Consider the following 16872-nt stretch of genomic DNA (forward strand, 5'->3'; position numbering starts at 1 on the left):
CCACCTCACATGCAATGATTGATGGTGATGTGTCAACCATCAAGTAGCTAGAATAGTCAGTGTAGACCACCTCATATGCAATGATCAATGGTGATGTGTCAACTATCAAGTAGCTATAGAATAGTCAGTGGTTGTGTGTGTAGACCACCTCACATGCAATGATTGATGGTGATGTGTCAACTATCAAGTAGTTAGAATAGTCAGTGGTTGTGTGTGTAGACCACCTCACAGGCAATGATCGATGGTGATGTGTCAACTATCAAGTAACTAGAATGGTCAATGGTTTTCTGTGTAGACCACCTCACATGCAATGATCGATGGTGATGTGTCAACTATCAAGTAGCTAGAATAGTCAGGGGTTGTGTGTGTAGACCACTTCACAGGCAATGATCGATGGTGATGTGTCAACTATCAAGTAGCTAGAATAGTCAGTGGTTGTGTGTGTAGACCACCTCACATGCAATGATCGATGGTGATGTGTCAACCATCAAGTAGCTAGAATAGTCAATAATCGTATGTTTGAAAATCATCTCACAATGTAATGTTTGATGATGAAGAGTCAACCATCAAGTAGCTAGAATAGTCAGTAGTTGTCTGTGTAGACCACCTCACATGCAATGATCGATGGTGATGTGTCAATTAGCTATCAAGTAGCTAGAATAGTCAGTGGTTGTGTGTGTAGACCACCTCACAGGCAATGATCGATGGTGACTTGTCAACTATCAAGTAGCTAGAATAGTCAGTGGTTATGTGTGTAGACCACCTCACATGCAATGATCGATGGTGATGTGTCAACCATCAAGCAGCTAGAATAGTCAATGGTCGTATGGCTAAAAATCATCTCACAATGCAATGGTTGATGATTAAGAGTCAACCACCAAGTAGCTAGAATAGTCAATGGTTGTGTGTGTAGACTACCTCAAATTCAATGATTGATGATGGCACAACAAAAAAATATGGTGATCTATTATAAATGTACAACTACAGTAATCTTGTGTGTCTTAAAAGAATTCTGATAATAGCAGGGTAAAAAAACTGCAGTGTAATGTCTAGCTAATGACTTTTGACAGTTTTAAACTGTTTTTTAGTGGCCAAGTCAAGTAGGTCTGGAACACAGCTAAGGTACATTTTATGACCTCATTAATAATATCACCTCATTATACTGACCATTTCCTGTATATTATCATACATTACTCTTGTCTATATAACATCCCAGCAGGATATTATAGATTTGAGAAGTTGTGGTTGACTATTGTTGTGATGTAGTGTAGCTACACCATACACCATACATATTTATGAGTTACACTGAGCTTTTGGTAAACAACTGAACTGACTTTAGTAGCGTGCATTTTAGTATTATATCAATACAACACTTACAGTGGAGAATAAACTTTTCCTATAGAGACATGCACTTCATTTTCGAAAGCGGAAGACAGAGCTACCTGTATATATCATAGTAATTCTATGCTGGAAGGTGTCCATTATCATCATCTCAATGTAACAGTCAGTGATAAGCTAGAATCTTTGCAATATCAGAGTCCATCTGTTTGTCTAAAATGGTTTTCGGGCCGAAACTTTTTGGCCTTCATAGGCCAAAGGTTGTGGTGGGTTAACATAAAAATGTCTAACTAGAGAAACTTTTTATAGAGGTGGTCTTTTTAGCAGGTGGCCACTAAGACAGGTGTCACTGTAGATTCAATCCATGTCAAGTATCAGACGTAAAGTAGCTAGAGTAGTAAATGGTGGTGTGTAAACCATCTCACAACAGTCCGTGGTAATGTATCAAACATCAAGTAACCAGGTGGCATGTAAACCTTTGCTATTCCAACTACGTGATGCTTGATGCATCACCATAGACTGTTATGAGATGGTTTAACACCAGTGGGCAATTGACCATTCTAGCTACTTGATCTTGGACACTTCACTGACTATTATGAGGTGGTTTACACAACACTATTGACTATTCTAGCTGCTTGATCCTTGAAAGATAACCATGGACTGCTGTAAGTGAGATGGTTTACACACTGTGTGTAAACCATCTCACAACAGTCAATGTGATGTGTCAAACATCAAGTAGCTAGAATAGTAAATGGTTGTATGTTAACCATCTCACAACAGTCAATGAAACTTCAAGTAGCTTTAATAGCCAATGTTGGTGTGTAACACCCCACCATTGACCATTCTAGATACTTGATGTATGACACGTCACATGGCGATCAACTGTTGTGAGATGGTTTACACACCACCGGATCATTGACTATTCTAGTTACTTGATGTTTGACACATCATTGACTATTGTGAAATAGTTAACACACCTACATTGACTATTCTAGCTATTCAAACATCAATATAGACTGTTCTGAGAAGGGTTACACACCACCATTGACTATTAATTACATCTACTTGATATTTGACACATCATTGACTATTATGAGATGGTTTACATGACACTATTGACTAGTCTAGCTACTTGATGTTTGATACATCATTGACTATAGTGAGATACCACTTCAAGTGATTGAATCACCAACACTGAATACTGTATGTATTGTACATGCAGAATATACAGTAATCATGCAGACATCAAGTCAGTAGTCCGGTGATTGTGTTCTGCTGCAAATTTTGAATGTACCATGGTTGAGAAGTGAGGAAATTAAGAGGTTAATGCAGTGGAAACTATAGTCCGTTCTTTGGTGCCAACATATGGTACGTTTTCTGCAATGATGTTTTGTCCTACATAGTACTTCTGCATTGGATTCCTCATACAGGTTTTTTTGGCGGAATAGTTGAAAATCTAAGTTTAAATTTTACCTATATGAAAGAAATAAAGTAACTGAGCAGTTATTGGTAGCTTCAGTTTTACTGGTGGTGCACACTGTGATGAGCTGCATACTATGTGTTTACTTTCTACTCTTGCTTCTCCAGACCAAGTACAAGTTTGTATACTGGAGTATTAACTAGGTCCCTGAATCACCCTGTGTTAAAATAGTATGATGTGACTTTGTATTTTTTTTGCAATTTTGGTCACTGTAGCTTGCATGGAGCCTGTCAACAAGATCAGTTATTCACCCATGCTTGTGTAGTTTGATTTTACCTGCCTTGTTGCTGTAATGTACATCTATATCTGCATCCAGGCCCGATAGTGTCTTGTGCTTCAGGTAAGTCAGCAGCAGCAGTTAAGATGGAGTGGTATGTCATAAAGATGTGTTTGGTGAGTAGAGGTATGTGTCAGTGTAATAGGGTGTGTAGTAAATATAGTAACTGTTCTATCAGGTTTATTTTACTTTATTAAATGAATTATGTAAGGAAAGAGTTTGTGTGTTAAAACTCTAGTCCATTCTTTGGTATGGTATCAATTATTTGATTGTTTTATCCTCAATATGATTTCTTGCATTGGGTCCCTCGTACAGGTATATAATTATTTTTGTTGGAAAGTGTTAACAAAATTAATTTAAGTTAAATTGAGCAGTATGAAAATATAACTGACATATTGTGGGTAGTATTAGTTCCAAGGTTAAACCACTGGTGGTGCACACAGACCACATGCTTTAATAATTATAATATTAGGTGTTTACTTTGTAATTTCTTTTATTTGTTTATTTTATCCTCTTGCTTCTCCAGTACAAGTTTGTACACTGGAGTTATCAACAATGCCAGTGAATCACCTTATGTTACAGCCTGTTTTTATCACCCTAACAAGATAACTGCTTCACCCATTCTAGTGTAATATTTATTTAATGTAATACATTGCCTTATTGTAGTAGCATACATTTAGGTCGGCATCCAAGGTGGTTAGTGCTTTTACTTGAAATAAGCCAAGGAAAAGGGCCATGATGGAGTGGTGTGTCATAACAAAGTAGTTGGTGTGTAGTGGCATGTGTCAGTGTGACAGGAAATGTAGTGAACATGTCAATCTAATGTTGACTATTCTATTAGGTATATTTGACTTTTGTTGCTCTGGTAGGCAGTTGAATTGCTAGGTATAAAAAATGTCTTCTTTCAGTTCACAGGACTTCACAGGTGCACACAACTACTCAATCAAACCAGAGTAGAATACTGCTGCCATCCGTACTAGATTTTAAATAAGGGCAGAGTGGCTTGATTTTGAAAATATGGACAGGGTGTATTTATGATACATAATGTCCTGTAATCATATTTTACACAAAATAAGAATCCTCAATCACTTACCATACTGATGCCTATAAAATTTATAAGCATCACTGGGTCATATTCCCTCAACTGCACAACATATATATCTATCTACATCAGTGAATAAATTTAGAAATACAAATTATGTTTGTATGCAGTGAGATACAGTGTACATGGTAATCTTACCATAATAATATTATTATAACACATCTAGTAAACTCTACCAAGCAGATGCCACCTTGACATTAAAGTGACCGGTGCATGAACTTTACCCTGGTGCACCCTACCACCTTAAGTGGTGATTCTAGACCTGGGGGAGATGTGACCAGATTTGCGAAAAGGGGTCTTCCACACACATCTAATTTATCAACTTTGACGATCCATAGAATTGAAATACAGCAAGTTATTGACCTGCAATTTGGTCAGTGGTTAGTGCCAACATTGCATAATGGCTAGGGAAAATATCAGATTTGTGCGTCTCTTAAACACAAAGTTATGGCCTTCCAAGTTCATGGAATTGGATGTGTGTGGAAGACCCTTTTTGTAAATCCGGTCACAATACTGTTGCATATAGATTTAGTATAAATTGGAATTTTGAGGGAGTGGGGGAATGTAAATTAACACTCAGACTTTTTGACTTTTGGAATTTAAAGGCTTAAAATGGTTTAATTGATAATTGTTAAGAATGTTAAGAACAATGCCTATCTATAGCTAGCTGTACTATAACTTACCCCAATAGTTTAAGTAATTCATTGTTCAGCAAGGGAAGGAGGCACATGTCTCTCCAGGCCCACTTCCTTAGAATAGCCTATGCTACCAACTCTCAGATTACGGATCAGATCCCAGGGGTAGCTCACCCCCTTCCCTCTACCTAGTGCATAGCTACACTTATTCTACTCGTGCATACACTTATTCTACTGAGTCTGTCAGTGAAGCATATAGCTATAAGGGAAGCCTCAGCCTAGACGGAAGGAAGGGGAGATGCATTCAATGTGCTTCTTTTAAAGGAGGATAAGCTAATATCGCGATAGTGTGTAGAAACCTTATTGTAACTGAGAGCAGTGTAATAACGTGCATGCATAATGGCTTCAATTAATTGGCCAATTAACGCTGGGTGGCCACAAAAGCCAAGTCAACCAGATATGGTAAAGCTCAACAGTTTCAACTTTGGAAATTGGATTTGGTGAAATCGAATTTCCAAAACTACAAAGCAAAAAACTTTGTAGATATAATAATAGGATGATGGAAAGATACCTCTATCCACATGTTGCACCAGTAATGAAATGCATATCAGCACATAAGGTTTGGTACATCGTAACTCAAGTCCAACATCATATCTTTAATGTCCAGCCTTAAATGGTACACGTAGTTAGTTTCACTCTCACATTATCCCATGCATCCAGATGACACGTGGTTAGCTATATAATGTCACCTCTGTGTGATAAAGTTATTAGTGCAAACATATAGTGTTTGGAATCAGGTATGCTGTGTTACACATATAGCTAAGTAGGCTCCAATACATGAGTTACAAAGGTACAGTTCCATTTGATGAACAGCAAGACCCAGAAAAGTTGTATCCATTTTCATCTTGCCTGGCTATAACCACATGTCTTCCTAAACACCGTTCATGGTACCCCCATGAGCAACTATTGCACCTGACCTATGGAATCCATACATTAATTTGTATGCATATAACTAGACCTCACCATGTCAGTTGTATCATCATCCAAACTAATCATTCCACAAGATTGACAATAGGTATCCAATGATTCTAAATAAACAAACATTATAATTCATGTGACACATCATAACTCATCGGTATAATACAACAGACGATGAAAAGAAATTTGCTGGTTCACCAAGAAATCCAACTATTCATCAAGAACGTTATTTAAGCTAATAGAGATACATTTTACCACAACATGAACAAACACGTACATGTTTACTAAATAATGGTATACAAATGACACAATGTGATGATGTATATCGAACTGATTGCTGAAGCAATTAATAGGTGCATAATTACAATAATTTTTGAGGGAAGCCATTACATGGTGCTAGCTACCACAAATCAACACCTTCCGCTGTCAGCAAAGATGCATAAAGGAGGACTCAAGTAGGTCCATGGTGTTCTCATTATACGTACTGCAGTATATATGCCAAATTAAGGTACCAAGCAATGTTGAACAGTGAAGAAATCAAGCCCATAGCAGGAGGTCTGTTCCAGGTAGTTGTAAAGCTGAGTACCGTGTGCAAAATACACACATGGTCTTACTAGGGGGTCTGGAGGGATGCCCCTACAGATTCCTTCTGAGATCACTTACTGACTGCTCTATTAGAACAAATGACTGTTCTATTAGAGTGTTGTAATCTTTTTGCAAACTAATATATCAGAAGATTGATAAGTGGGCTCCATAAATTGATAGGTCGATGGGGACCACAAAGGTTTGGTCTCTTGCAAAAATATCAGCTAAAATCCAGCCTGACTTGTCCTTCACAACTTGGCATTATTACTAACTTGGGAACCGGACTACTTGTTCAGTACAGAATATTGGTATCACCCATCTCCACAACGTATGACTAGTGGCTATAAATTTTTGTGATGCTTGAGAATATGATAGCATACATAATTCACTATATATTATACTTCCATATCTGTGCAAGTATTTTCTTGTAGTCTACATGTCCATTTTCAGTTGAATGCACACGCTCTACTATGTCACAACTGTTGCAACTAAATGATGGTCATTCTCATTCTGTAATTACAAAATTTTGTGAAGGGCAGGCACGAAGTTTCTTACCCTTTGTTTGTTCCAACTTCAGCTCTGGGTAGTTTAACAAAACAAACTTTTTTGTTGTAGTAATGAAAGGCAGGGCTAATTAGAGCATCACTTCTTTCCACTCCATTCAAAACGGTCTGATATCAAACTCGATCTTCTGCACCTTCTCCTCCATTACTGTTTTGTTTTGCTTTTTGGAGGTGTGATTGGGACCAAGATATTTTCCTCTACAGAACCTTTCGAATAGCCGGCTCTCTCTGACCCTCTTTTGACGTAGCTCACAAAGTCATAGTGAAATTCACACCTCGCATACACTGCCATGAGGAAATCTCGTGATCCAACACTTGGAACGACAGTAGGTCGGCAACCGATACAACAGGCTGTACGTGTCGCATCTCGCCTTGCCATATGGCAGCACGACACCTACGCAATTTATAAATTGTTGCGCATTTTATGAATTCGCAAAATGCGCAGCGCAATTTATAAACTGCGCAAATTCACAGATTGCGCCTAACAATGGTAAGCATTTTTAAAATTTATTTGTGATGGCTTTTTTTATTTAGTTTTTGTTCGTAGTGATTCTGATTTTGCCTCGAATTTTACCTCGCCGGATGTTTTTCTCCACGTTTCTCCATCAGAGTTGTTATCATTGATGAAAGAAAGGTTACCAGGATATGTACAGAAATGCTTTCTTACATCAGGATTTGAATCTATTGCTTACATGGATGCAGATTCTGTTAAAACAATGGAAACATTTGTAGAGAAACAATTTTCACATGATCCTAGCATGCATGCACAGTATGTTCTTACGTTCATTCCCGCCCGAAAACGTTCGTGAATTCTCGAGCATTTATCTCCATGCGGCTGCAAAATTTCTGTGGTTAAAACCGGACGAATACTACGTTACGCGGAAACGAAGCCATTTAACTTCTGCGCAATCATCTAATACAGGACTATACGGCGTTAGACACTCTCCACTCTCTTATTATTAACTCTTGGTCTTACAGTGTCACCAACTAAAACTGGATATGAAGGCTTGTTGTAACCAGTTTTTGCAATGGTCTGAATTGCTGGAGTTTCATCTGGCCTAAGCTTATTAGAGGATTCAATGACTGATCCAGAGCAATCACCTATTGTATTGTTTATGTTATATACTGTAACAGTTACGTAGTACTTCATGGTATGCACTATGTAGTATAAACACTGTATGTACAGTATAGCTACCTGTTTGTAAAGTGCTGCTAGTGATAGGCACAATGCCATCAGTCTGTAAAGCATTTTGATGATTCAGTGATTTGAGAATAACAGTATTTGTGTTATTGTGTGATCCTACTAAGCTGGGTACTCCAACTAGTTTATCTCTTTGCGTTAATTTACTTGCTGTACAAGCACCATCTGTACTGGTAAATGGGTCCAGTGATTTGGTTCTTACAGTAGTAAAACAACTATCGTTATCTGACTTTATGGGCCTGTCTCCCCGCTGACAAGTATGAAGTGTGTCTGATACATTTTCATTGCCCATTATTATGATTTGACTCTTATCATGGTTGTTAAAGCCACACTTTGTTTCATCGATAGCATCAATTATTACACCTAGTTCACAACAACAAATATCTTCTGCAACATCTACAGTAGTGTCATAATCAGTCATGAGCCTGTTCCCAGGATCTCTTCCTGGAATGCAGATTGAATCAATGCAGATGTTATCTGTAGTGCTTCTCCAAGAACTTTCCCAGTTGCTACAGAATAAAGTTTGAAACTGTACATGTAGTGCTTTGTACATATAACAAGAAACTTTTTGAAATGAGAAATTCAATATTTACCATTGAATATATCATACGACTTCAAGATATCACCAGTTTTTACAATACATAGCTATATGCTACCTTGCAATAACAGATAGCTATTGACAAACCTATATACTTGAAGTATTTTCTACTCATTATTTCAGAATTTCCAGCGATACAGCATTAATTTCATATTTCTCTTTACTTGGCTATAAGGGGTAGCTACATGCATGAAACCACTCTATATATACTGATATGTTTTAAAAAAAAAACTGACACTGAAATGTTTATTATATTAATTAATACTTAGTTACCCCACACCTCATATATATATATATATGAAGTGCTCTGATATGAATAATGGAGTTTTACGTACTGTTCTTGGTATAACTACCTGATATTATACGTACGTATATAGAAGTCAACTGTAACCATTCCACATGGCAAACAAAGACTGTCATTACTGTAATCTTTCCATACAAGGTTCCATAGCATTCAGAATATGAGGAGATTCATTGATGAAAGTATTTCAAGAAAGGTTTGAAGTGTCCACAATGGTACAAACTTTGTTTTATTTGTAACCCATGCTTAGCTACACCAACATTAGTTTTGACTCAAACTTGTGGCCAAATAAAACAAAAGTGCTGGTATATGCTTGTATCTGATGATTAAATTTGTCATTGACTTACAGGTGTATGACCACTTTCCACAAGTGTAAGGAAAAACTTACATTTGAGTATATAGTATACTATAGCGGCACAACACACTTTTTCATAAAATCATGAAACTTTCCACATATACAGTACTAGCATTGGTACCTGCCCTACGTGCAGGATCATTTCTATAGTAACTACAATTCACAGATGAAAGGGAATCAAGCATTACTATTCAATACATGTGAGCTTTATGCTCTAATTGAACACACAGGGACAAAGACACAGAAAAAACATGGCTATAGGAGAATGTATACTACAGACATAAAGAAACAATAGGTGGATTAATGCTAACTAAGCTATGAAGTATTAATACCAGTACTACAATGCTATCAAGTGTTAACACCAGTACTACAATGCTACACCAGCACTACATTGTTATCAAGTATTAACACCAGCACCAGCACCACAATGCTATACCAGCACTACAATGCTATCAAGTATTAACACCAGCACAATGCCATCAAGAATCAACACCAGCACAATGCCATTAAGAATTAATACCAGCACCACAATGCTACACCAGCACAATGCCATCAAGTATTAACACTAGCACTGCAATGTTAAGTATTATACTATATCAATGCTGACTAAGCTATTAAGCACTAACAGATGGTGTGCTGTGGTAGATGGTTTGTGTTGTTGGCATGAAAGAACTTTAAATTGTGTGGTTAAAGCAATAAGTAATATGCAGTGTACAATTGGAAAGTGGATTTGAATTCCTGAAGTCATTTGCATTAGAACTTTTATAGCTAGTATGTACAACTTATCATATAGCATTATATAGAACTTCTGATCTTTGGCATTGCTTAGTAGGCATTAGTGTCAACAAACTGGCAAATGAATAGTGTTACTTAAAGACTTTGTAATTATGTGATAGTTATGATCATACCATTACCATAGGCAAAGGAGTTTGAAAACATAGGCTAGAGTATGAATGCAACCCTTTATAGTACGTATGCAGTTGGAGATGTTACATTTACTATCATACAGTACAATTTGTAAGATTGGAAGTTGGAGCAATACCTTAGTACTCTAAATGGATGATAGGCTTTACTTTCTGACACTTCTGGCCACTGGTCATGGGTTGTTTACACACACACATACACACACACTTTAACAATAGGATGTTCCAGTTATCGCTATGGGTGGTACTTTCTCATGTAGTACACTTGTCAACAACAATAGGATGCTGTAGAAATTCCACCAGCTCTCCAGCATAGCTAGTTTTGCACTATAAAAGGCAGCGTAGCTGTTGTAGTGTGCATTTTTATTGGTCAAGACACAGAGATGGCATCGAAAGAAATTGATGTGAGCAGTATTGTGAATGAATCATTAGATGCTCAAATAACTGGAGTTTTGGGAGATATCTCTCCTATGAAAAAGGGAAGGGGGCATCATATTTTCATGGAGAGATACTGGATGACAATCGAAGAGTGCGGCTTTATGGTTTTGATGGAGCCATTAGAAAGAGACTTAGTGAAGAGATGGGGAATGCAGTTGTGCTGACTAACTGCCAAGTAAAGAAGGCACGCTATAGCAATGATTATGAAGTAAATATGTAGAGTTAGTATGTATTACAGATAATACTCCTTGTTCTGTGATAGGTGTTAGTTGGCAAAGGAACAACTGTTGAGAAAACTGATAAAACTTTTAATGTTGGCCTGGAGAAAAAAGATGTTACAATAATGCCACTAAGTGAGCTGAACGATGTACCAGAGTACAATAAAATTAACTGTGAAGTCAAAGTCCTGCAAGTGGATGAGCCTGTATGTACATCCAGTGGTAAAATGCTACAGAATGTCATTGTGGCTGACCAAAGTGGTGTTGTCAAAATGAACTTTTGGGAAGATGACATGAAAAAAGTTGCTGCTATTAAGTCCTATCGATTTGAAAAGGTGTCTGTCAAAGAATATCGTGGACAAAAGTACTTGTCAGTCCAGGGCAATACTGTTATCACTGAAATTGAGGATGTAGATGTTGACTCGGATGTTGGTGAAGAAGCTCAAGATCTTTTCCCATGTATCATTGAGAATGCTAAAGTAATTGGAGTGGTGTCACTTGAAGCTTATTTGAAATGCATCAAGTGCAATGCGAAAATTGACAGCAGCGATGATTACGATACTTGTAGGAAATGTAGCACAGCACAATGCATGGAGGAATGTGAGTCTGAAGTGGTTGCTCAGCTGATGGTGAAAAGTGGTGACAAAAGAGTTACACTGAAAGCGTTCACTACTGTTTTGGAAGAAATAGCAGAAGCTGCTGTAAACAGGCCCTTTGTACTTCTTACTGCAAGGCCTTTTACTGCCACTTACTACAGCAGTGATGAAATCATCCAGAGCATTAGCAGACCATAAACTTCACCATAAACAAAACAATCACATACTTTGTTGTAATTTAATTTGCAAATACTGATAGTGCATAATTGTCAATGATATACTTAATTTAATAAAAAAATAGACATGTAAATAAGAATGAATCTTTAGTGACACCTAAGGTTATACTACTACTTGCCTTATGGCTGCCAGCTTAGCATGGGGCTTCCCTGATCCATGGTTTGAAGACTGCATTTTGACATTCGCGTGTTTCTGGTTTTTTCTTGCATCAAGTTGAAGCTCCGTGAAGATATAAGTACTGACAATCGGGGTTATACATGTTTTCGAATGTGGAAGCTTACTGTTTCCAATGTATTCGAAATTCGAATGATGACGTCAAGTGAATAGCATTGTGCAAATTATATTTAAGAATTACGTAATAAACTCCAATGGCCAATAGTTCAAAAGGTACCCAGAGTGACTGAAAGGTTTACTGAAAAGGTACCTGAACGAAAAAAAAAGTGTACTGAAAAGGTGCCCAAATCGAAAAAAAAAGTCATCACAAACTGGAATTGAACCCACAACTTCTACACGTAAGGCGGCTGTCTAACCAATTCACCTACCTGTCCTACACCCGAAGCTACACGTTTATTTTTGTCTTATAAAGACCTGTACAAATGGACTGAGATAGGTGTCTACTTGCGGTTTATAGAAAGAATTTAAGCCATTTTTCTTCTACACCTTTGCGTTTAAAGAGCGGTAACGGACAAACGATAGCTTGCACGAACTTTTCGAAACCGTCATTGTAGAGCTGGATAATGAGCGCTTATTTAGACACAAAGACGCTTCGAAACGTGCAGCGGTTCAAGAGTACATGCCTGACATCAAATGGAATGCAGACAGATGGACGGCTTTTCAGTCTTATAATATAGATAGTACTCGTCCTCATGACATGTAATTTTTGATTTTTGCCATCACAGATTTGACCTTTGGTGGCTTTTATTGCCATTATTGTAAAGAAATTAGATTTTTATGTTTTCTGATCTTCCTGAGGTATTCATTTACTTGTTAAAACATGGTACTGAAAGGCCTTGTTGAACAAAACTTGGCTTTTATTTGAAGTTAATAGGTGATTTCATTCCATAGTTATGATCATTATACCTGTAAGTTTTTAGATAACTTATTTCCCCATTGGTAATTTACATCCTAAGGGGCTAACAAAAAGTTATTGTAACTTCAAAATGGAATTCATTACCTACTAAAAACCAAGTTGTTTTGTTCAATGAGACCTTATTTGGTACCATGTTTTAACAAGTTAATTATTCCTCAGAGTAATAAAAATGGTCAAGCTTTTGTGCAAAAATCAGTGGCTTTAAAGGTCAACAAAGGTCAAACCTGTGATTGCACTATATCTAAAAATGCAATACATGAGGAATAACTACTAGCTATATTATGTGGGAAAGTTTCATGAAAGTTTTATGGTTTTATGAAAAAGTGCACAATTTGGCTAATTTTGATGGGGGTATATAAGTACGGATCAAAGAAACAAAAAGCAAGGGAGGCCATCTACATCTGCAGCTATACTAGTGGACATTTAATTCCTACTTCAGCCATATACGGTCTGTCAATGTGAATTAAATGTTCACTTGCTTTTCATTTCTATGATCCCTGCTCAACTGTAAAAATTTCTTTACCACTTGTTTGTTTGTTGGCTTCTTTGACTTTATGATTGATGAATCATCTCATAGGAAAGATTGGAATCAGACCCATATAAAAATTGATTGTACAACTGAAAATTTACCCTAATAATTATTGAAAATCAAGGTGGCAATCACTTTGTTTTTCAGTTATATATACACAGTGTTGCAAATGAAAAGTATAGGTAGTGCCTCTGAAATTAATCCACTCACTATGGAAAATACAACTAAATGTGTAGTTAACTGAAAAGCAAAGTCATGTGGCTTGCTTTTTATACAGAGTTACAAATAAAACACTGTACGAGATGTACCTCAACACCTAGCTACGTAGCAGCAGAAAAAGAAATGGGAAGGAGTAAATTCATGATGCATGCATTGTAGCAGCTAAGGTCATGTCTTTGGCCAAAGCAGTGTTGAACAGTAAACAAATCAAGTTCATATAGCATTAACCATAGTCAAGTATAAGCTTGGATGAAGGTATTATAGTCAGGCAGTCAGTCAATTAGTAAAAAAATTTAGAGTTTCGACAACTCAAAACTTGCTGAAAGGGCTTGGGGTCGCAGACCTTTTTTGGCTTGATTATGCCATATCAAAAACATTTGTCATTGTAAATTTGACTACACCTTTAAAAAATCCATAAGGTAAAAATACAATATACACCATTCATTAATTACAGCATCATAACTTCCACATATTTCAGTCTGCTGAGATCTAGTATGGCTCATTGGAATACTTGATGAAAGGTGATTCAAGTGATATAAGTACTTGCACGGTGACCAACAGAAAAGGCAGGATATAGAGTCTTGTATTGCCAGATTATGTGCTCAAGCTAGGTACATAATAATACAGTGAAAAACTCTTGCTTTTTGCACATTTCACTTTGTAACTCTGGAAAATCATTGGTTCAGCATTAAGTTCGGGTGGATTCTTAATCAACAATCTGTGACACGTAGAATGTCATTCGGTTAAGGATGACATACTGCTTCTGGACAGTTTTCCCACCTGGATAATTATGTAACTTCTCCAATAGAAACTTTTATGGAGCACGTAATATTTCAGTGAATAAATGCCACCATGATAACATTAGAACAAACCTTCAGGTGGTATTGTATGATATAATGTGTGCTAATGACTGCTTTTTGCATTTGTTTTATTTACATGTATAGAGCAATAAATGATGCCTGTCAAAGGCTTATAGCTGTCAAAAGTTGCTATATATTGTTGAGTTATAATTCTAAATAAAATTTTACACAATATCTTACTATAGTTCAGACTTATATATGTAATCCAGCCGCTTTGCAACTCCTCACTGTAAATTCTGGAGCGTAAACTTCATAGCTATACCAAAGGGATGACTCGTGTGGCTTGAGTGTGAGGACCATACTCAGTTGCATGCCACTATGGTTATACCTTCAGTATGAAATTCATACCTTCAAATTAACATGCAGTGTTATCCTGTAGCTTAATATGTACCATATAGATTAGCTATGTTAATAGCTACCAGCATCTACAGCAGAGCCACTCATCAGTACATGCGTTTGTTGAATTCATGACTTGAACATAGCTACACCATAAGTGGCTACCGAGCAGTAGACTAGCTAGACTATACTAAAGTAAATATTGACATCTAGCTACTACTGCGGATGAAAAACAATTATTAGCTATATAAGGCCCCTATTCGGTGATTATTAGTTTCTCATCCAGCCTTTCTAATTATTATGATGCGGGCGGGAGGGTATTACCATTATGCCATTATTTTATAATATTAACACACTGATGTACAGAACTTGTCTTTCTTTCTTACTACAAACATTTCCTTCACCAGCTGATTCTACTTTTCGTGATCGCCAACTGTTTTTCGACAGTCAGCTGAAAGCCTGCTTTGATGAAGTCGATAGAGCACGATTGCAATTGGCACTGCAGCAATTTGCTCAGGCTGTTTAGCCTTATAAATTACCTGTAATAAATAATAATAATAATAATAATAATAATAACAACAGTTCTCCTGGTGATATATAGCGCATTGTAGCGTTCATCAACAAAAATTATAGCAGTTTGGTATCACGTGTTCTTCTGAGCATGCGCAGAGTAAATAATGGCTTACCATGCGGTAGCTTAAGAAGGATGCGGGCGGTGGATGAGAAACTAATAATCACCAAATAGGGGCCTAATAGACTATACACCTGTATACAGCTATATTTTACCTCATAGCTCTTAGGATAGATCCCCCAGTGATCAGCTTAAGCCAGTTAAGGTTCCACTGAGAGGGAAGTTCCAACTCAACTCTTCTTAACATGATTCCTTGGCACTGGTCGAACCACGCCCTGTTTATAGTCATGATACCACGTCTTAATGTTCTGAGCCTTCTGGTCAATGTTAGCTACGTAACTGCTGTATTCGGCAAAAAATACCTACAGCAATGGCATATACTACTCTGATTGGAGCTCTGCCTGGACCTATGTAAATGACACAATGCATGCGCTGAATCATTGCGACAAAAACAGATGACGTACCGTTTTCCACACATGTGTTAATTCAGTTGATCAATTGGCTATATGGCCAAAATCCAACACCATAGCCATAATATTAACAATATTTTTGCCAGCCATTCAGTATATATATATAGGGGGAAGCCATAGGTTTTTGCTGATGTATACGGTATGATGTAACACTAACAGCTGACTGAAGTGCTGACTCACCCGACCCGGCCGGTAGTGCAATAACAATGCATTATCATTGTCCTTGCAGATGTTGCTATCTTAGACCAGCATTACACAGTATAAGAATTAACTATCTCAGTACACACCGGGAGAGCCCGAGAAAGGGTAGCTATACATTTTTATGTCAACCTAGTCTAGGGTCCGCAACGTGAAAAATGTAGTTGTAAGAAACAAAACCCCGACTATCGTAGTATGTTACCCTTAGTGCCCCATCACTAATACCACCCTTGGTTTTGAACTGAGTTCCCTTGTTGGAGCAACACGCGGATTTTAGTATCTCACGTGATAGATCTTTATTCCGTGCGCTCCAAAATTCTGAGTGTGATATCAAGTGTTGTTGGTCTACCAAACCTAGTCTGGCGCCGCCCGCCCCTTCGCATAAAGTAAGGGTCTGGTGAAATACAGATACTAAATCATTTCTAGCGCCCAGATTCGGCGCTAGCCAATTAGTGCATGCCAATGACGTTCACACAGAAATCGCCTTGACAACACAATGCTTTTGTTCGAATTGAAGTGCAATCATCTGACGTAACAAGCAATACGTACGCTGTCTAATTGAATTCCTTTTGAAATGATTAGGTATTTGTATTTCACCAGACCCTTACTTTTTGCGAAGGGGCGGGCGGCGCCAGACTAGGGCGTATCTAGCCCAAACATGATGCCCGGGCAAGCCCATTTACCTGTACACCTAGTCCAGTGAACAATATGTGT

The 16872-nt window shown here is 37.4% G+C and overlaps 1 protein-coding gene across 3 annotated transcripts; it reads right to left on the reverse strand.

The window, feature by feature from the left end:
* Positions 1 to 5460: 5460 nt before the first annotated feature.
* Positions 5461 to 16020, reverse strand: LOC136249072 (uncharacterized). Of its 3 annotated transcripts, none has more exons than XM_066040974.1 (5): positions 15955 to 16020; positions 15646 to 15897; positions 8154 to 8668; positions 5856 to 5920; positions 5461 to 5809 (listed from the first exon to the last, which is right to left on the reverse strand). In XM_066040974.1, exons 2-5 carry the CDS (start codon positions 15777 to 15779, stop codon positions 5675 to 5677), a joined length of 849 nt encoding a protein of 282 aa, XP_065897046.1. In that variant the 5' UTR covers positions 15780 to 15897; positions 15955 to 16020; the 3' UTR covers positions 5461 to 5674. The 3 variants fall into 3 exon arrangements, 2 of the variants coding, with proteins under 2 accessions (XP_065897046.1, XP_065897047.1); XM_066040975.1 differs by having other exon boundaries at positions 15646 to 15852; positions 15955 to 16019; XR_010698029.1 differs by lacking the exon at positions 8154 to 8668 and having other exon boundaries at positions 5467 to 5809.
* Positions 16021 to 16872: the final 852 nt, after the last annotated feature.

This window comes from Dysidea avara, chromosome 3 (genome assembly GCF_963678975.1).
Source record: "Dysidea avara chromosome 3, odDysAvar1.4, whole genome shotgun sequence".
In the NCBI taxonomy this organism is placed as follows: Eukaryota; Metazoa; Porifera; class Demospongiae; order Dictyoceratida; family Dysideidae; genus Dysidea; species Dysidea avara.